The 19,855-nt window shown below is 48.3% G+C and overlaps 8 protein-coding genes across 8 annotated transcripts; 1 reads left to right on the plus strand and 7 right to left on the minus strand.

Annotated features, from left to right (window-relative positions):
* Nucleotides 1-33: 33 nt before the first annotated feature.
* LOC117141270 (trafficking protein particle complex subunit 11) lies at nucleotides 34-12,264 on the plus strand. The gene is made up of 10 exons (XM_033304640.1): nucleotides 34-895; nucleotides 950-1,180; nucleotides 1,239-1,676; nucleotides 1,739-2,137; nucleotides 2,195-2,629; nucleotides 2,731-2,924; nucleotides 10,207-10,715; nucleotides 10,783-11,577; nucleotides 11,636-11,830; nucleotides 11,888-12,264. The coding sequence occupies exons 1-10, from the start codon at nucleotides 156-158 to the stop codon at nucleotides 11,912-11,914; spliced, it is 3,963 nt and encodes a 1,320-aa protein (XP_033160531.1). The 5' UTR covers nucleotides 34-155; the 3' UTR covers nucleotides 11,915-12,264.
* Nucleotides 2,935-3,782, minus strand: LOC117141277 (seminase). The gene has a single exon (XM_033304646.1). The coding sequence runs from the start codon at nucleotides 3,780-3,782 to the stop codon at nucleotides 3,036-3,038; it is 747 nt and encodes a 248-aa protein (XP_033160537.1). The 3' UTR covers nucleotides 2,935-3,035.
* LOC117141276 (trypsin alpha-3) lies at nucleotides 4,415-5,185 on the minus strand. Its single transcript, XM_033304645.1, has one exon. The coding sequence runs from the start codon at nucleotides 5,183-5,185 to the stop codon at nucleotides 4,415-4,417; it is 771 nt and encodes a 256-aa protein (XP_033160536.1).
* LOC117141272 (trypsin alpha) lies at nucleotides 5,405-6,191 on the minus strand. Its single transcript, XM_033304642.1, has one exon. The coding sequence runs from the start codon at nucleotides 6,189-6,191 to the stop codon at nucleotides 5,406-5,408; it is 786 nt and encodes a 261-aa protein (XP_033160533.1). The 3' UTR covers nucleotide 5,405.
* LOC117141274 (trypsin alpha-3) lies at nucleotides 6,338-7,114 on the minus strand. Its single transcript, XM_033304644.1, has one exon. It carries the CDS (start codon nucleotides 7,112-7,114, stop codon nucleotides 6,338-6,340), a length of 777 nt encoding a protein of 258 aa, XP_033160535.1.
* On the minus strand, nucleotides 7,855-8,976 carry LOC117141271 (trypsin). Its single transcript, XM_033304641.1, has one exon. It carries the CDS (start codon nucleotides 8,896-8,898, stop codon nucleotides 7,855-7,857), a length of 1,044 nt encoding a protein of 347 aa, XP_033160532.1. The 5' UTR covers nucleotides 8,899-8,976.
* Nucleotides 8,992-9,771, minus strand: LOC117141273 (trypsin beta). The gene has a single exon (XM_033304643.1). The coding sequence runs from the start codon at nucleotides 9,769-9,771 to the stop codon at nucleotides 8,992-8,994; it is 780 nt and encodes a 259-aa protein (XP_033160534.1).
* On the minus strand, nucleotides 11,918-19,823 carry LOC117141269 (protein KIAA0100). Its single transcript, XM_033304639.1, has 10 exons — nucleotides 19,668-19,823; nucleotides 19,462-19,588; nucleotides 18,863-19,405; nucleotides 18,533-18,808; nucleotides 18,335-18,478; nucleotides 16,213-18,278; nucleotides 15,670-16,150; nucleotides 14,569-15,607; nucleotides 12,412-14,513; nucleotides 11,918-12,349 (listed from the first exon to the last, which is right to left on the minus strand). Exons 1-10 carry the CDS (start codon nucleotides 19,718-19,720, stop codon nucleotides 12,278-12,280), a joined length of 6,903 nt encoding a protein of 2,300 aa, XP_033160530.1. The 5' UTR covers nucleotides 19,721-19,823; the 3' UTR covers nucleotides 11,918-12,277.
* Between the last annotated feature and the right edge of the window lie 32 nt (nucleotides 19,824-19,855).

Raw genomic sequence — 19,855 nt, forward strand, 5'->3', positions numbered from 1 at the left:
GCACGGTCGCACTGAGTCACATAGTCCTCAAGCGAGCACGGTCACACCTAAACGACGTAGCTGGAGAAGATCATCAATTGCAGCACAGGAGAGGAGTGGCAGTTGGTGACGAAGAGATCGATCTCATCCAATTCTGAGCAGGAGCGGTCGGAACCATGACGATGGACGCCACCGCCCTGCCGTCGGAGCTGCTCGTGACCCCGCAGCCGCTGGTTGGCTTCTGTGGGCTGGACACCGCCCGGGTGTCGGTGCACAAGGCCGTTTGGGAGGCGTTCAGCGGGAGCTTGCAGCGCAAGGCCGCCGACCGGGCCGCCGTGCAGTATAAGCTGCTGCCCCCAAACTATGAGTTCCCGGTGGCCAAACCCAAGCGAGCATCCTACGAGTGGTACCACCCGAAGGGCATACTCAAGCGGAACTGGATGCTAAAGCACCTGCACGTCCTGCCGTCGGTGGTGGTGCTGTTCCAAGATATGGAGTGGAATGACCTTCAGTGGACGGAGAAGCAGGTGCAGTGTGCGGCAATCGTGCAGGCCCTCAAGAACGCCCTGCAAGAAAGAAATACCCGGCTGTGTCTAGTGCTGCTGCAAAGGGCAGCGCCGCTCCCACCTGGCGAAGATCTCCTGGCCGCAGAGCGAGCGGCCAGTCTGACAAACGCTTGTGGAATAACCAGCAAGATGCTGTTCATTCTCCCGCATACAGAGCATCTCACAGGCTACGCCCTGCGATTGGAGTCGGCTTTCCTCGATATGGCACAGTCCTATTACGCCCTCATGTCCAAGCGGATTCGGAACCATCGAGATCAGCTGACGGCGGCTCACACATCGTTGAAGATCCGACACCAGTTCAAATTGGGGTTCGTGGCGGAGATGCGGCAGGACTTCAGCACTGGACAAAAGTATGTATTTTACGCATTTTCTTTTCTATTTAACTATTCTGCATTTGTTCGCAGGCACTATTTCCAAGCCTATGCAAATCTGGACGAGATACGCATCAATGACGGTAATTGCCTGGAGATTAAGACTCTGGCAGGATTTTTGAACTATAAGATCTGTCGGCTTATGTTTAAGCTAAAGACTCCCAGGGATGCCATTAACCAGTTCATCATCCATGTGGATAAATACAAGTCTCGAGTGGGTTTCAAAGATCTGGCTTTTGAGCATCATGCCTGGTTAAGCACGCAGTAAGACCGAACTGTAGCTCTAATCTGGATATCCTAATTAATTAACCTTTTATCGCAGACATTCCGTATTCGCTGAGCTCTTTTGCGAGGCCATCAAGAACGGACTGCCCGCCCTACAGACTCAACATCCTGGAATCTATTACCATAAAGCAGCTGAATTCGTGATGAAGCGACGGGATGCAGCTCTGGAGGCGTATGCTGCGATGCAAGCCTCTTCAGAAGCTACACCTACACCGATTCAGAATCCGTTGTCCCTGTACACAGAGTTTTTCGGAATCCGTGCGGTAAAGACGGGCGATCTGGTGGCCGAGCAACAAGCCAATATGCAGTTATGTGATCAGGAGCGCAGCTATAACCATTCAGCGGGAATCATAGCCCTGCTCAGCCAGGCCATGGCCCAGTTCAAAATTTACAAGTGCCTCAGGTTTCGAAAGAAACTAGCTATCGATATGGCAGAGGAGTACTTCAAGAGCGGGGATCATGCCAAGGCTTTGACGTAAGATTGTTTTTTATGATGATGTGTGCAAGAAAATTAATTGAACCTATTTTTTTCCGAAGTTTGTATTCCCTAATGCTGCCCGATTATCGTCAAGAGAAATGGGCTACGATATTCACTGATGTTTTGCTTAAAACACTCCGTTGTGCGCTGCTCTCGGGATCTGTAGCCGACTACATTGCCTGCAGCGTTGAAGCATTGTCTCTGCGCCATCAGTCCGAGCAGTCGGAGCGAATTCTGATACTGGAGAACCTTTGGCAGGTGTTTCAAGGCGTGCCACCCATGCCGAAAACTCAGTTGACACCCGAGGCGCAGACGTTGTGGACTAGTGCGCTGCCCAACGTGAAATCGCCCATACAAATTGATTTAGATAAGGTCAACGATGTGGTGGAAATGTGTGCCACATTCGAGCGGGTTCAGTTGAACAACGACGACTTGCTGCAGTTGCAACTGATAGTGCGGTAAGTTCAGTTGTCTTTACATCTTATATGCAGCTACTTAGTTGTCCTTGTTCTTAGTGTGCTCACGGATGTTCCTTTGAGGATACGCAGCTTCCATGTCATTCTGGCCGATGCGGGAAATCCCCAGAACAGCTACAAACTGGAGGCACTCAAGTATTTCTGCTTTCCCACCCTCACACAGCTACGTGGCCAAAAGCAGCCGGATGATGAGCAACTGGAGAATCAGCCACAAGAGCCCAAAAACTTTGAAAAGAATATGAGATTGGAGCCCGGCTCCTACTACCAGCTTTTCTGCAGCACCGAAGCGCAGCAGTTCCACGAGAACACTCAACTGCGCATTGTCCGACTGGAGGCCCACATGGGCACTGACCAGGTAGCCGCCCTACTCACGTGCAGCTCCAACTACTCACGGCATCTGTTCCGACATCACACGCGCAGCCGCGATCTCGATGACAACGTGACGATCAATCCCATTTGCTACATTGCGCCCACGTAGGTCAAAGCGATTGGTACCGGAAGCTGAGATTTATTTCCGGACAATTGCATGCAACCAGCGCATTTAACGCTCTACTAAACACGGTTTTCTATACCAGCTTTCATCTGGACACGCAAACAAACCTTGGCCATGGACATGATAACGGCTTGACTGATGGCAAGGAAGTGGTGGCTACAAAAATGCTGGTCAACGAATACTTTCCTGTTGTGACCACTGTCAGCAATCCATACAATGTCTATCTGCAGAATGTGGGCGTGCACATTAGTATTCCCGTGGGTCTGCGAAATAGTGGTAAGTAGGAGATAAAATGTAATCCAACTTATATTAGTGGAACAGGTTACATTTTCATTTAATTAAGATATTTATGCCTAATTAAGCATCTAAAAATTGTACTATTTGGGTCTACATGCCCAAAGCCTTGTCGATAAAGCTCCTGACAGTCTTGACATTGGTATAGACTCCCGGCGAACTCTTTCGTGCGCATCCAACACCCCACGACACAATTCCGCATAGTTGACCCTGATATACGGCAGGTCCTCCGGAGTCGCCTTCGCAGGAATCCTTGACGCCCGGCACTGAGGCGCAAAACATGGTGCTGGTGATGGTTCCGCGCAGCTTATACTGACTCATGCAGGTCTTTCGGGGAATGAGCGCCACATCTACGCTGCGCACCTGCATTGAAACCGCCTTGTTGCGCTCCGTGATTTGTCCCCAGCCAGAGACCTTGATCAGATCGCCTGCCTTGAAGCTGGCATTGCACAGCTCAATGGTGGACACCTTGGGACCGCTGATGGGAGCTTTTAGTTTCAAAACAGCAACGTCAGAGGTGAGGGTGCGGGTGTTGTAAGCCTTTGGGGTATAAACCTTGTCCACGCCACTTCTGACACCCGTCTCCGTAAGTTTCGTTACCCCGGCAACGACTAGGATACGAGAAGCGCCAATTCCCTTGACGCAGTGGGCAGCGGTGACAACATGCTGGGGTGTAACCAATGAACCGCCGCACATAAAGTTGCCACCGATGCGTAGGTTCACTAAGTAGGGCACACTAGCGATGTCCACCGGTACACCGCCCACAATCCGACTGTTGGCCTCGTTGCTGGCCGCCCAGCAAAGTGGGATCAGGTGGAGCACGAGCCATAGCGTCGCCATCGGCTTACTCCATCCCTCGATATTTGCCGTATCCGGTAGCTGTAACTACCAACCGAGTTTCCGAATCACTGGCCAGCTGGGTAAACACCTTTTCGATCGCTGTTCCGACTCGAATCGCGCGGCTCTGTGCTCCGATTTATATGCCTCTTAGGAAACAATCATTACACAGCACACATATTATTTTATTGCGCAAATAATAATTATTTTAATAAACCATTTTGTGTGGCTTATCGGCGGATTCCATCAGCGTTTTTGGTATGAGAAACTGAGACCCAACAAAAAGTGCTGTGCAATGGGGCTTTATGTGTGGGTGTTCTAAGCGCTTTTACCGACCTTCTGCCGTTGATTCAATTTCACAAATTGGTTGATTGAATAATTGTCGATTAATCTCTTCTTTTAAAAGATCCGCATGCCATTCTAATGTTTTTTATTAGTGCTCCTTTTAGCCGGTTTACCGATACAAGGGTTTCATACTCAAATTAATAAGGAAATGATTTGTCAAGGTCTAATAGTTTTTAAAATAATAAGATTCAATATAGTCTGATCGAAAGTTAATAGCTATATTCATTAGATGACTAATAGAAATACTAATACAAATTTCAAATTCACAAGCTCATTCCAAAAGAATTCTATTATCCAATCCTGCGTAGAGTTAGTTCTATGAAGTCATGAACCCTTTCGCTAGCCACATCGGTGTAAACACCCGGAAAGGAAGGTCGGGCGCAGCCGAATCCCCAGGAGACAATGCCACAAACCTGACCGCGGTAGACCAAAGGACCTCCGGAATCTCCAGAGCAGGAATCGCGAAGACCGCGCACGGCGGCGCATAGCATGGAATCGCTCAATTGACCATATCCGGAATATGAGAGCTTACATTCTGCTCCTGGAAGCACTCGCACCATGGTGGTGCGGACCTGTTCGGCAGGTTCATGGTTATTCTCGCGGGTCACTCCCCAACCACTGATCCTGGCATACGCATTACCCTCCGGCGGATTCCGACAAGGACTAATGGTGGCGACTTTACCGGGGATTAAGAAAACGACTTCCTGCAACTGCAACAATGCTACGTCCATGTCGAAGTTGGTGGCAGAGTAGCTAGGCGAAGTATGGAACATAACTACATTGCGAACCACTGGAGCTTCTTGGTCCAAACGACTCGCGCCGGCGTGAACTGTGAATCCCTCCGGCTGCGATCCATAAACACAATGTGCTGCACTTAGGACTGCTCTGCTGGAGATTAGGGATCCTCCGCAGATAAAGTAACCATTTTGCCGCAGGTAAACAAGGTACGGAACCTCCGAAATAGTTGTCTCCTTGCCGCCTACTATGCGCGTTTTGCTAGAGGAGCTGGGAAGTACAAGTGCCAAATGGCAGAGCCACCAGAGCAACCTCAGGCCAATCATGGCGTGTCCAGACTGACAGCTACTATGTATGTATATTGCTACCTAGTTTTCAAAGTGATAATGATGCTGTTATTGGCTCGCACCTGTCCCGGAAATGGGACTAATCGCACTATTATTTGCTATTCGGAAAGAGATCTCAATTGCAATACCACTTTATGAAGCTACTGCCTTATTAACTATTTATTGGGTTGAAGGTTAAACCAAATTGATTGATAGATCTTTAGCAATGTCGCTCGATGAAGTCCTTCAACCAGTACGTAATCGATGGACTACTGAGGCGGGTGTAGACGCCTGGATAACCACTGCCACATCCGTAGCCCCAGGATACTATGCCCACGGAGCGACCAGCATGGACTGCGGGGCCTCCGGAGTCGCCTTGACAGGCATCCCTATCGTTTTCGCCCAGAGCACAAAACATGTTGTTCGTAACTTTTTGCCGTCCGGATCCCACTGATTTGATGCACTCCCTGTGCGAGATGAGCTTAACATTGGCCTCCTGTAAACACTGGTTCCAGTTGTGACCCTGCTCATTGATCGCTCCCCAACCCAGAACCGTTAGATTTGAATGTGGTGTCAGGTCATTGTAGTCGATCTTCACCATACTCGCATTGCCGGCGATGTCAAAGGGGCGACTCAAACGGATCACCGCCACGTCGGAGTCCAATCCGCGTTGAGTGCAATAGTTTGGTGATAGGCCGACATACCAGGCCGAACGCACATGCTCCGGCGGCGTCTCATCGCCTAGGCACTGTTGTTGGGCATGTACGGTCAAATCCCGGACCTGTTGATATCGTCCCTCCAAGCAATGAGCAGCTGTGAGTACACAGTTGGGCGAGATTATGACGCCACCGCACCGAAAGTTGCCACCGCGTCGAAGATTGACCAGGAATGAATGGTCTTTTACCAACGTGGTTTTTCCTCCGAAGATTTTACCCTGACGAAGAGTGAATAAGGAGCTGCCCTCCAGTTGATGGATCAGTGCTAGTAAAATAAGGAGTCTTAACATGGTCTACGGAAGTCTAAGCCGGGAAGCTAGGGAAGCTTTATATATATCATTAGTATATAATATCTCTTCCCGCATTCCCCAGTTAATTGCGTTCAGATAAACTTGAACTATTTATTGACCCTTAAAGCTAATACTTAAGATTACGCTCAGGAATGCTGCTCTACGACGCGCAGAAACCAATCCCGGATCTCAGGCACACTGGTGTAGATGCCAGGCAAAGCGGAGGCACATCCGTATCCAAAGGATACGATCCCCGCCAGCTGGCCGCGGTACACCAAAGGACCCCCCGAGTCGCCGTCACACGAATCCTTCTTGTAAAGCCTGGCGGCGCACACCATGGAGCGGGTAATGCGATGGATTCCTCTGAAAGCAGATACGCAGGACGCACGCGACCACATAGGGACCAGCACACTGTGCACGCGCTCGGCAGTCTTTGTCGCATCGGCAGTTAGGAAACCCCAACCCGATACCTTGACCAAAGCGCGAGCTGGAACGGATTGTGCTGCCAGAGGTATAGTCTCTATATTAGCTCCAATCATATCCGAATTCAAGCGCAAGGCAGCCACATCCATATTGAGGGTCTTGCGATTGAAATCCGGACGAATCGCCATGTAGTCCACAGTGCGAATGACGGCGTATGGACCAGCCTGATTGGAGGCACCACCATAGATCTTGAAGTCATTTTTGTTCTTATTGTAAACGCAATGAGCCGCGGTGATAACCCAACGCGGCTTAACCAGTGATCCGCCACATAGCTCCTCGGATGTGGTGACCTGTACGAGATATTTCTCCTCCTTGATGCTGGACACATGGCCACCAATGATGCGGGGTTGTATCTCCACGCTGTCGGGATGTGCGTACAAAGCTGCAAGGGATCCCAAAATCTGAACAAGAAACAGCGAAGTCAGACACCGGGCAATCATTGTGGTTATACAACTATACCGAAATGAAGCTAAAACTTGATTATATATTATATAAATCTGGGCGGAACAAGACTTTAACATTTGCACAATTGTTCAATTAAACTTCTGTTCTGGGAAGTTTAATTTACTCGCTACCTAAGATATTAGAACGGAAATGCTCACATTTGAAATTTGGATCCAATCCCGCATGTAATAAAAACCTATTTTCCTTCCGATAGTTTTGAATTTTATCAAAAAATATGTTATGGTTTTCAAACACACCATTTTTCCAATCCATTTTACTTTACAAATGTACAAATATTTTAGAGATCTTTAGAGATCTAGAGACCACTAAGGTCATTAAGATCTAAAGAACTTTAACCATTGTTAGATTGGGAGTTCTTCAACAGTTTGCATTGCATTTACCTAAGGAAGTTGTTTGTCTTTTTCGAAGTTGTATACCTTGTCTTAAAGTTTTTATTTCCAATGCATTCATATCATTCTATTGTTTAACTATATTTATTTATACTGCCTATGGGCGAGGCTAACGTTTCCTGCGTCAAGATATATCTGTTGATCATGTGGTTTTAAGATATTCTATGCTTTATGATCAGTGTTTACCCTTCTTCAGTTATAGAATCTATTTTTAAATGCCATATTGCAAAAAGGCATGAAAGATCGTGTTTAGTTAACAAACATTTATTTTATCGCACATAGCTTTCAACGACCTTAAGATCTAGGTTGATTCGAATTTTCAATCCTCAATTGTTGGCCATGATATTGGTGGCCCACTGGCGGATCGAAACCACGGCTGTGTATACGCCTGGGTAGCCGGCTCTGGCGCACCCGTAGCCAAAGGATACGATGCCTAAGAGTGTGTTGTTCCTGGTCACTGGGCCACCGGAGTCTCCGCTGCAGGAATCCTTGCCAGCAGCGCGGGCACAAAGCATGTACTTGGTGATGGTAGCCTGACCGCGGTAGTCCTTTCGACACTTTTGCTGCCTGACCACCCTTATCTGTGCGGTCTGCAGCGTCTTGGATGCCGTTGTGCCACCTTCCTTGGTTACACCCCATCCTGCAATGCGAACCCTTGAACCGGCCTTGGGTCGATAGTTAGCCATTGATATGGTTCCGATATTGGTGCCCGTCAGGGATTGGTTCAGCTTGAGCAAAGCGGCATCCATGTTCATTTTCTTCGATGTGAACTTCGGTGCCACATGAATTGAACTGACGGAGCGAGTGACGCCATCACTGCCATCCAAAGTAGTGGTTCCTCCGCGAACCGTGAAATCGGAAGCACTGTATCCCTTGACGCAATGGGCGGCAGTTAGAACCCATTGCTCGGAGATGAGGGAACCCCCACACAAATTCGATCCTCGACGCAACTGGACAATGTAGGGTGTGGTAGAAACAGTGGTGCTGGTGCCACCCACAATCCTGGACTGAATCTTGGACGATGTGGCGGCCTTCTTGTTCTGGTTGACCCTCTTGGCGGAGAGTTTTCTCGCTGTGGTTTGGCGTCGATTGCTTCTGTTTCCGGTTTGGTTTTTTCTGCCCGCCAACCTCTTGGTTCCGTTGGCGCTTCTCAGTCTCCTGTTTCTCCTTTGCTGATTGGCTGTCACCGCTTCACCCAACTGGGTGAGCTCGGCCAAGACCAGCATGCCCAAAATAAGATACTCCCAGCGCCAAAGCATATCGCTGTGAACTGTTGTGGTTATGACCTTGCCCCGGCTTTTATGGCCGGATATTCGGCAAAACATCGAGATATCACCTGAGCAAACAGTACGGGTCACAATGGCAAGCATTGCTACTTCAATGGCATTCCAGCTCCATGTGACGTCAACGATCAGGGTTAACTAATCTAATACTGATTAATACAGCGAAGAATCTAAGCGGAGCTAGCAGTACCTGTGAATATTATCCGCTATCCAGTCGGACAGGAAGCTCACATCGGAGTATACTCCGGGACTATCCCTGGCGGCACACCGATGTGCCCTGCCCCACGACACGACGCCTACAAGGATACCATTCGAATTAACTACTGGCCCACCCGAATCCGCCGCACAAGCATCCTTTAAGCCCGGCACGGAGGCACAGAACATGCTGGACGTTATGTTCCGGTAGCCACGATACAGATCCCTACACTCCCGTTGCGGCATCACTTGCACATGTACACTATGGAGCTGATTGGGCAGCGACGTGGAGCTTGAGTCGGTTAATCCCCAGCCGGAAACCCGGACAAAAGATCCAGGTCGCGGAGACCGCACGGCCAAGGAGATGGGTTTCGCAATGGAGGCTTGAAGCGGTTGCTGGAGCTGAAGGAGCGCCACGTCGTGGTCCAATGTGGTGCGACTGTAGGCCGATGGCAGCAGTATTTTCCTCACATAGCGTGAATTACGCATATCACTCAGATAGGTCACGCCGCCACGAACCACAAAATCCGATGGATTGCCATCCATGAGGCAGTGGGCGGCGGTCAAGACGCAGCGTGGAGTGACCAGGGAACCGCCGCACTCGAAGTTCCCACGTCGCCGGATGTTAACCACGTGCGGCTGGTTCCACACATCACTTGGGTGGCCACCCACAATACGTGGGCTTCGGCGCAGTTCCAGATCCTCTGCAACAGACTCCCGAATCCAAAGCATCCACAACATAAGCGGGAGCAGCATACCTTGCATCTCGATATCGACTCGTCTGTAATGTGAACTTCAGTTGACTAGACGGCGAACTGCATAGCACAATCATTTATAGAGCGGAGCGATACTGACCTTTCCCAACGAGAAACCACTTACAAAAACACCTGTTCTTCGGTGTTTACACACGGCAATGAACTTGGAATGGTGGGGGCTACTACGAGGAAGTAGAGTGTGGGTAGCACTGTTCCCACTCGATGGTGTTTGTTTAGGGTTCGGAAAATAGATAACGAATGGTGGGAACGCATTTACTTCTATTTAGTTGGGAGTACCGACCATAAGATAAGGTATCACATAAGTAATTAAATGTGATATTAGCACGAATTAGAAAATTAATGCAATTAATATATAGACGTGGTTTTAACTTACTATACAAAATCAAGATATTACTAATACTGACTCTTCCTTCATTTATTTTAGTATTCCTCACCACGGACATCTCACCGGGACGCCAAAAACTGCACTCTCAGATCCAAATAGACGTGGGTGAGCTGTCGGCCCACGGGAGCAACACGGCCACCTTCTACATCTTCAGCCTGACGGAGGCGGAAATAAAGCTGGCACAGAGGTTAAGCTACACTTTGGATGTGGATCGCGGTCCAGGTGGAGGTAGCAGCAATGCCCGGGTGAGCACAGCTCCGAACAGCTCAGAGTCTACGCCCGATCACGAGGTGAAGAGTGTAATCCCGAGCGTAGCTGCCATTTCCCCGGTGCAGATCGAGTATCTGGACGAGACGCGGTTGAGAAAGTCACGAGAGGATACGCTCACTGTGCGATGCTATGGCGACTTTAAGTTCACCGCACGCTTCTACACGATGGACAGGAAGCCTTTGAACCAGGTGTATCGTGGCGAGAACTTTTTGCTCAGGGCCAACACGGAAGTGGTGGCCGTGGACGATGTGGAGATACTAGACAGCTTCTTTATATGTGTAAGCAAGTCTACTTTAGAATGTTTAAAAGACTATAAGCCAATGGCCAAATATCGTTTTCTTGCAGGATCACAACCTAGTGCAATCAAACTACAGCTTTAAGCAAAAGAAATACACCAACAAGTACAGCGCCGGAGAGCAACTGGAAAGCGTGATAGTCCTCCGAACGAATGCCACTCTGCGGGACTGGACGACTGCCCGAGATCTGGATCACCGCGGCAAGTTGGAGGGCAAGACGGTGGCTAGTAAGTTTATCAGGCCCGTACCTAAACCCTCCTCAGAGGAGCCTCTCGCTCCCACACCGCCAGCCGGAATTAGTGCCTACATGAGCAAGAGTCTGGTGACCAAGATACCCACTACCATGACTATTATAAACAGCAACTCGGCTGTGTCCAATGCCCTGCAGGTGGCCAATGCGGGAGTGATGAGCAACTCGATGCAGTCGGATGATGTGAATGTGGCTGAGGAAGCGATAAATACCCAAGAGGGAATCAAAACCACACGACTCATATACAACAAGGCTTTGGAAGCCGTCCAGGGCACGGGACACTGCCGCGGCTTCATCAAGGGAATCTACACGTTGGAGGGCAATCCTTCTGCTGTGCCCATTTTCGGAGTCTTCTGCATTCGCTGGCGACGAGCCAATTGCAAGGAGGAGAACGAGTCCAAGTTTGTGATCCGTGGCTTAGACATTGCAGAGCCGCCGCTGAACATCTACTGCACCATCGAGGAGAAGATGTTTGTGAAAATGCCCATGGCCTTTAAGGTGGTGCTGAAGAACCCCACGACGCATGTGCTCCACCTGATAGCCAACCTAAGTATCAGCAAAACGGATAACTTTATATGCTCGGGTCACAAGCAGGTTCGTCCTTTCTATAGCTCCTTTTGTCTTTCCCAAGTTAACCAACTTATCGTTACAGCTGGACATATCCATAATGGCCTACGAGGAAAAGGAACTGGTCTACAACCTGTATCCGTTGCAAGTGGGCTGGCAAGAGTTGCCAGTGCTGAGTCTGGAGTACAATACCAAGGCCGATCCGCAGAAGAAAGACAGCCAGAATGCCTTGCTCGACGAATTGGTGCAGCGTGCACTGCCCAAACGAGTCTTTGTGCTGGTAAGTGGTCATTAATGTTTAGATAACCTCCGATTCTAATTCTATTCAATCCCACAGCCACCTCTGAAGCAACAGAACAAGTAGGGATGATACTGATATAATGCCGCTTTAGTTTAAGTGTTTTAAAGTTTACAAATATCACTGGTGTGTAAAAATTAACTACGCCTACTCCCTCTTTATTGCTAACAACAAACATACATACATAAATAGCTATATATTTAGAGAGTTACATAGCGTAATACTTGAGAGTGTGTGTGATTGTATTGTATAATGTATTGTTAAACGGGCCAAGACGCACTAGACATTATTGTTAGTTGATTACGGCGTTTTAGATAAGCAGTGCTAAGTCCCGGTCAGTACCGCAAGTTGCACATATTTTCGTACATCCTTTGAACGTACAGTAATAAATATAAAGCATACAAATATCGTTGAAAGAGCACAAACGTCTCAATCATTTCCCGATCTTTTTCCGCTCGAGGCAAACTTGAACACACCCTTCTTTTGGTTACGGTTTTCATTCTGCGAATACACAAATCATTGGAATATAGTGCCTCATTATCTACCAGATGTAGTTAACTTACCAATAGGCGATTTCCGAACAACATCACAGCCTTATCCTCCGCTTCTTGCGGGGTCGCTCGTTCGCCTGCGGACAGAATCGGTTGCCGCTGGTGGATATGTAGCTTCTGTTTGATGGCCTGTGAGAATATCACCCGCCGGCTCACCGACTTCATGGCCAGAAGCAAATCCAGCCACGTCCACGTCACATTGTGATACTCCAGCGTAGGTATGACTAGTGAGTAGTCTGTGATGTCCTCTAGATTCTTCTCCTTGTTACCTTTGTAGCTGACGCGCACAGGCACTTCCGGAATCTTGATGTAGATAAACAGCTTGTTTTTCTCGGCGCGCTCCTTCATCTTCTCCACATCATCTTTTTCGATCTTTACATAGAACTCGGAGTCCTTGGCCCCTTTCTTTCCCTTACCCGATCGCTTGGTCGACGAAGATGTCGATGACTTGGCCTGTAAATTCGTTGTGGACGCCGAACTGGTTGAGGCGTTGTCATCCAGCTCGTCACTGACCTCCGTTTCGGAGGCATCGCGGTCCGGGAAACAGAACTTCAGCATGGTGCTATAAAATTTTTTCGTAATGGCTATTGTAATAGGAGCCACATTAATCTCGAAATGCTCCTTCACGGATATGCCACCCACTGGAGCTTTTTCCCGGCAGAAGATACGCAGCACTCGCTTGTGGGTGTCCACGGGCATGTCTTTCTGGATTTCAGTGGCCAGCAAAACATCGCGATAGATTTCTCGCGGCAAAAGGTTCTCCATGCGTATGTTGCCCAGCTCCAGCAGATGCTCCACCGAATCGTCGCTCTTGGACTTCTTGGTGTACAGAAAAGCACTAAGGACAAGATCAGCTATGCCAATCTGTCCATCCGTTTCCGTAAGCCTCCACTGGGCACGCTTGAAGCAGATCTCATTAGTCCGTACCATCGTTACCGACTCGTCGGAGCGCACGTTTGATATCTTGCTGAGCTGCGACAACTGAGTCTCCTTATAGCAGAGCAACATCATGTCCAGGTCCTCGCTAAACGTGTTCAGCTCCTCCTTGCTCTCCCGGATCATCTGCTGGACATGGTCGTACTCTTGACGCAGCTCCAGTGAGTCGCCATCCTCAATACGCTCTTTGCTGATCATGTGTGTATCCTTTTCCAGCGAACGAATCTTCATGAGTAGACTTCGGATTACCGTCTGCTTCTGCTGGATGGGTCGCTTTTGATCCTCCGTCGAGTGCAGCTGAAGCTGGAACCGCATCCTGGTGAGCTTTTCTGCCGCCTGCTTTCGCTGGGGCTCGACGTAAAGCAATAGATTGTTTACAATATCCAGAATCATGGCGTACTGCAGGGAGTTGGTGCACACATCCAGATCGTGATGCATAAGTGTGAAGGCATCTACAGGATCGTCTTGTTTTTCCCATGGCGATTGCAATTCCTCTGAAGGTGGCGGCGGCACCTCCGTAATGCTATTCGGATCGATGGCATCGCCGTAGCTCACATAGAAAAACTCACACTTACACTTGGACACGATGCGCTGCAGCTGCACGGGTTGAGCCCCTCCTGAATTGTCACTCAAGAAAGCTCCAACAGTCTCTGAAACTACACCGCCCACACTGCGTCCACTACCCACCAAATGTGATATGTCCGGCAGGTTGTTTATCACAGTCTCGTCCTTGTCCTGAATGTTGTCCACCGTCAGCCACATGATCTCCTTCTCCAACAGGGAATTATTATCCCCCGCGCTAACTGTTGCATAGTACTGCATGCACTCCAACAATCCCTTCCATGTGGTTTTCGAGATCAGCGAGCGCTCGCGCCAAACTGGCCGATGTTCCCGCTGCAAAATTTCAGCCTTGGCGGCACTGATAATTACGTAGCCAGAGGTCTCACAGCCCTTAAGCAGTACTTGGGAGTTAACCAGACTAATGGACCAGTTCTCGTGGATTATATCCTGGGCGGAACATGCCTGCAGGCCTTGAAGCTGCAGTTCCCTCGATTGGGTGCTATGATCATCACTATACACATTGAATTTGTGGTCCGCCTCTGCGATGAGCTGCTGCAACATGGCTGTGGCATGAATCTGGGCGGGGGCTTTTTTCATCGATGCATTTGGATTGGAAACTAGAAAGAAGGTTTTTAGAAAAGAAAACTTAAAAGTTATTCTTACACAACTCACTTGGCAAAACCTCGTTGTTGGTGCTGGACAAGGTAATTGTGCTATCACTTCGCTTGTGTTTCAAAACGGCAGAGTTTGGACCCTCCTTACGATAGCTCTTTACCGCCTCCGTGGACAAATTGTTTTTCAGTTTCTGTGACTTCATGAAGGAATCAAAGAGAGCAAAAGCAACATCTCGATTGCTCTTTGTCCAGGCACCCTTTAGGTCATAGACCACCAACTTATGCGTAGGCGTCGTGGACTGCGCCTTAACATCCTCCTCCGTGCTTGTAGCCGTCGTGGGTATCAGTGCCTCGCGTCCATAGGAAACCTTGGCCACGCTTAGGAAGTAGAATCTCACGATTTTGAAGGCATCCGCTGCACTGGCCAAATTCTCAGAGCTACTGTCCATCTTCTCGGTGAGAATACTCTTAAGCCAGATTTCGGCGTCGTTGAGCTCGCAGTTCATGTAGATCGTTGACCAATCCGCTCGTGGCCGATGGATGAGCCCATCGTCAATGGGATTCAGTGTTAGCGAGTGCTCAGAACTAAAAGATACTCGTCGTCCGTTCAACTGGAATCCCTTTTGAAGGGCGTGGGACATCCAGTAAAGCACTTGAAACTTATGCAAGCACATCTGCAAGTTCGCCTTTTTGTAGTGTCTACTAAGTGGTTTCTTCCGCGGTCTCACATTGTTAAAGACCGGACCTCGTCGCGTAGGCCTCGTCACACCTGATAAAATCAGTTGCAGACTCTCAAACCATCGCAACGTGCTGCCATACAGCACTAGGCTGGGTATGTCCACTTCCAAATCTTCGCCCGCCTTAGGCTTGGTCTCGAATGATATCCAAATGTTGAGATTTAGCGAGCGGAAGGCGCGGAAGGAGTCGTGCACTTGATTACTCGAGTACTCCGGCAGCTTGTCGGGGGCACATGGCATCACAGCATGATGGTCGTTGGGATTAGCCAGGCAAACCCATTTCAGTTTAATCGTCAACTTAAGATTGGGAAAATGAAGCAGTCGGCAGTCGTCATAGCGGGACGCGGTTCGTACAGTAACCTAAAAGAAAATCATATTTAAATTGGTACCAAAAACTATAAAATTATAAGCAACACACTCACATTAAGTTCGCCTTTAAACATAATCTTGGCATTCGTCAGCACAATCCCGCAATTGTTCCAGGTCAACTCCATTTCCTCTGTCGTGTTATACGGATCGAGCGATGCGTGCAGGAGTATAGTAAACTGCTTGGCTATCAGAGTTAACCGACCATGTAAAAGCAATCGCAGCTTATCCCAAAATGGCAAAGGTGGCGAGGGATCCTTTGAGGGCGCCGATATCTTCTCGAAACTTAGATTGCACTGGGCCATTACGGGTTCCCAGCAAGCTCCGAATGCGTAGCTACAGCTCTCCAGTTCGCAATCAAAGTCATGGTAGAATTTTAGCGAGGGCATGCTGCGTTGAATCACATCTGTACCAAAGGGTTCACCCACGTCAATAAACACATCTCGCTTGGCTCGCTTGGAGCCCATTTGCTCGGCTCCACAAAGGTTTCCGTACAGTCGCATGCTTTTTACGCAGAACATTGGTTGCGGGAAGTCCCTGAAAATTTAATCAATAGATTATAAATATTGAATCAACTCGTCCCAAAGATTTCCACTCACCTCAGCATGAATTTCCATTCAGTGCAGCTGATGTTGACACCGCGGCACCAAAGTGTAGAGAACTCGAGACCCTCCTCCGGCCACGGACTCTCGTGATCTATCTCGCGCATAATGCGCGTCACATTATCGTAGCCATGGATGGAGGTGTCCGCCATTGCCATTATATTCACGTCCGTCATTATCCAGGCCAGCAATCGGGTGCGTACTGGGCCACTTTCTCGTATTTTCTTCGAGCGCTGAATGTAGATCTCCGAGTTCTTTTTCACCAGGTTGGCATAAAGACCCTCAATGGTTCCAGAGGGCAACAAGAGACGTTCCGAGCAGAGCTCGCCGATCTTCTTGTCAAAAAGCGCTTTGCGCTTCAAGCTCTCCAAGTATTCATCCACCAATAGAACGTAGTTATCACGAAGTTTCACCTCAAAGGGATCGTCGCTAATTTCCAGCAAGAACTCCTTGATCTTAATAACCAAATCACAGGGTAGCGGTGAGTCCACCGTAAAGGGTTTCTTTTTGTAGTTGTGAACCATTTTTAGCCATTTAAAGTGGGATGTGCACTCTCCATTGACTGCGTTATAAAAGTCGTGGTCATACGGGAAAATGGCTTTAAAGGATCCAATTGTGGTGACCCACACCTTGTTGGAGGGTAGTTGAAAACCAGGAAAGTTTTGTCTTTCTTGGGTGAGTACCTCGAGACGTGGAACTGATTGTAGATCCAGCTCCTTCACTGTGAATATGTGCTGATTATCGATCTTGACAAACACATTCTCCGTATAAATGATGCATCGTTCCTTTTGGCTAAAGAAGAGGCTTTCCACAAAGATCTGAATTGAGTGACGATCAGAAAACTTAATTTCAAATATGGTGCTACGTTCTGCAGACAACTCCACTATGAGTCCTCCTTTAGGAGTTGTTTTCTTAACAGACGAAGCCGGAATAGCCAGCTCTGTCTTCAAGTCCTGCATATCGCGCACCAATGTCAACAGGTGCATGTGCAAATTAGCGTTCCACGTGGCCTCCGTGTTGCCGGGTATGTAAATGGACAACTTGCCCAGCGTACCCTCCACTTGTTCATGCTCCAGTCGTATCATTTTGCATGTAGCAAAAACGTCAGAGAAGTCGGTGAGGCAAAGCGAAGAAGCCGTCATTGAGCGCATTATGGCCATCTGAAACTCTTCGAGCTTAAGGGTGGTCAGGCTTTGAGACCGTGATAAATTCAGCTCTGAGAAACTGAGCAGTGTATAAACATTGTGATGATTGACAAAGTAAGCCGTAATATCCTTGACCTTAACAGACACCCGCAGTGAGGTAGATGATGGTGATGGCTGCACGGACAATGTGAGGCCTGCATTTGGCCTGGCCTGAGATTGTCCCGTCATATTCTTTGGTTTTATGCCCCGGTACTGCCGAAGGCACTCCATTGACTTGACTACAAATTCCGCCAGCTGCATGCTATATTCCGTGCGGAAAGTGTGCACTGATATGTCCAGTTTAGTTGTGTTTGCATAAGAGCAGAGCTTAACCAAGCTAACTCCGAGGAAAAACGGCGAGCCAGGCGAATGAGTCTTTTTCAAGTTGTTAGTGTCGTTAATGGAGTTCCCTAGATTTGACCAAAGAGTTTCCACCATGAGTTCCATGCTCCATTGTCGTTGATTCAACAACAAATTGAGGAACTTGTTTTCATAGAGATTACTTCGTTTTTCCTCGATCTGCTCCAAGAGGAATCTCGTGTGACTCACACTCATGGCAATATGCTCATCCTCCAGTTTCATAAGAAGAGATACATTAAACAGTTCCGCACAGCCTTTAACAACAATTCGCTGCATAATCCACTCGAGAACGCCGCCCTCCCGTGTCTGATTCGCTCGCAGATTACTCTGCAAAGCCGTGTCCAGATCCAAGTGATCCGGCAGGGACTTCTGCTTATGTATCAACTGCATTGGCTGCGCTCCGCTCGATCGCTGGCGGGCCAGAAAATTGTTGTTGACAAAGTCATAGATCTCGCTGTGATTATATATGATTTGGAATGTCTTCAGTTTTACATACAAGTTGAATATGTCTTTTTCCAGCTGAAAGGTATAGTATTATGGCATTGCACTAATTGGACTATAATGTGTTTACTTACCACAGAGTCTATGGTAAATTGTTCTACAAAGAGGAGCTTTTCATATTTGGTGTCAATGTCTAGGTGATGAAAACCCAATTTGGCAAGCATTGACGGTAACAACGTCTTTTCATCGGTGACTTTCGAGTTAAACTTCCCCGAGATCTGTGCAGATTAAGTATTATTATCGATTAGCTTATAGTAGTGGTATTAACCTACTTGAAACGACTGCAGTTTGGCACTAAAATCGTTCTGTGAGTTTTCTTTGACGGCCGAAAACGTTGCCGCCTTAATGCTAAAGTTAAAGTTCTTTGGTATAATGGGCGCCAGCTTCTCGTAGTTGTCATTGTCGTAGGACCTTTTCGAGGGAGCTGGGCCTTGAGTGGGGCGCCGAGATGGTTGACCGGTTGATGTCCTCCGCTTGGCCTCACTAAGGAACTCGTACAGTCCGCCGTGGATGACGGATTTGGCATTGTTGATGACCAGACTTAGGGTCTGCAAACGGAAATTAATAAAAAGAATGCCAAGGAGACAAAAAAAGTCACATACATCCATGGACAGAGGGCCTTGGGCAAAAAGCGATGCATCCAGGGTCATGTCGAAGCTGACCTCGCCTAGGCATGGACGAATCTTGTTCAGATTTTCCAGCGATTGACGGCGAGAGCTGCAGTGCCTCAGCATCTTGGCTTGGGCTTCGCTGAGGGCTGCATTGACCAACAGCACACGAGCATTTTGCACGATACTCCCGTCCAAATGAAGCTCCTTTGCCGTGGCATGGATAAACCACCCCGGATCAAAGTCATTGTTCATCAGAACCACTGATATGTTGTTCACGTGCACTGCCATAAACTGGGCAAAGGTGATAATGCTTGCCGGCACCTTAGTTTGCCGGAAGTCTGGCACACCCTTCGCGTCCGAGGCTTTCCCCGCCAACGTCTGAGTCCGCCGGAGTTCGTAGGAGTCCTGGTCGTAGGAGTCATCTTGTCGTCTGTGAATGTCTTTGTTGATGCGAATGTCACGGATGTAAATGGAGAGCAGCTTGGTCACCTCGGTGGTGAAGAAACTGCTGCGCAGACACACCTCCTCGATTGCCTGTTAAATTAGGAGTGTTTATCGCTTGGTAACCAGAGTTCGAAGGTTATCCATACCACCGAGAATCCACTCTTGCTGATGTGCACATTCTTCAGGGACAAGTAGGGCAGCGAAATGCGACCGATCCGTACTTTGACCCGAAACCTCTTGACCAAATACCAACTAATGCCCGTGGGCAAGACCCTAAAATGAAAGTGATCAATTTTTTATGTTTATAACGATGATGGATCAATTATGGAGCCAAGGAACAGGCGAAACTTACCAATAAACGAAGATGAAGAGCGCCAGACAGAATAGGAGCAACTGTAGCATCATGTTGGTGCCTAAATACCATAGTGTCCCAACATTTATGTTGTGCTATTTATGTTTTTAAATTTTTTGACTAAATACTGAACAATTTACTAGTTGCGGCAATAGAGTGACCAGAGCATATTATTCAAAAATACCACA

The sequence above is a fragment of the Drosophila mauritiana genome, chromosome 3L (genome assembly GCF_004382145.1).
Source record: "Drosophila mauritiana strain mau12 chromosome 3L, ASM438214v1, whole genome shotgun sequence".
NCBI lineage: Eukaryota > Metazoa > Arthropoda > Insecta > Diptera > Drosophilidae > Drosophila > Drosophila mauritiana.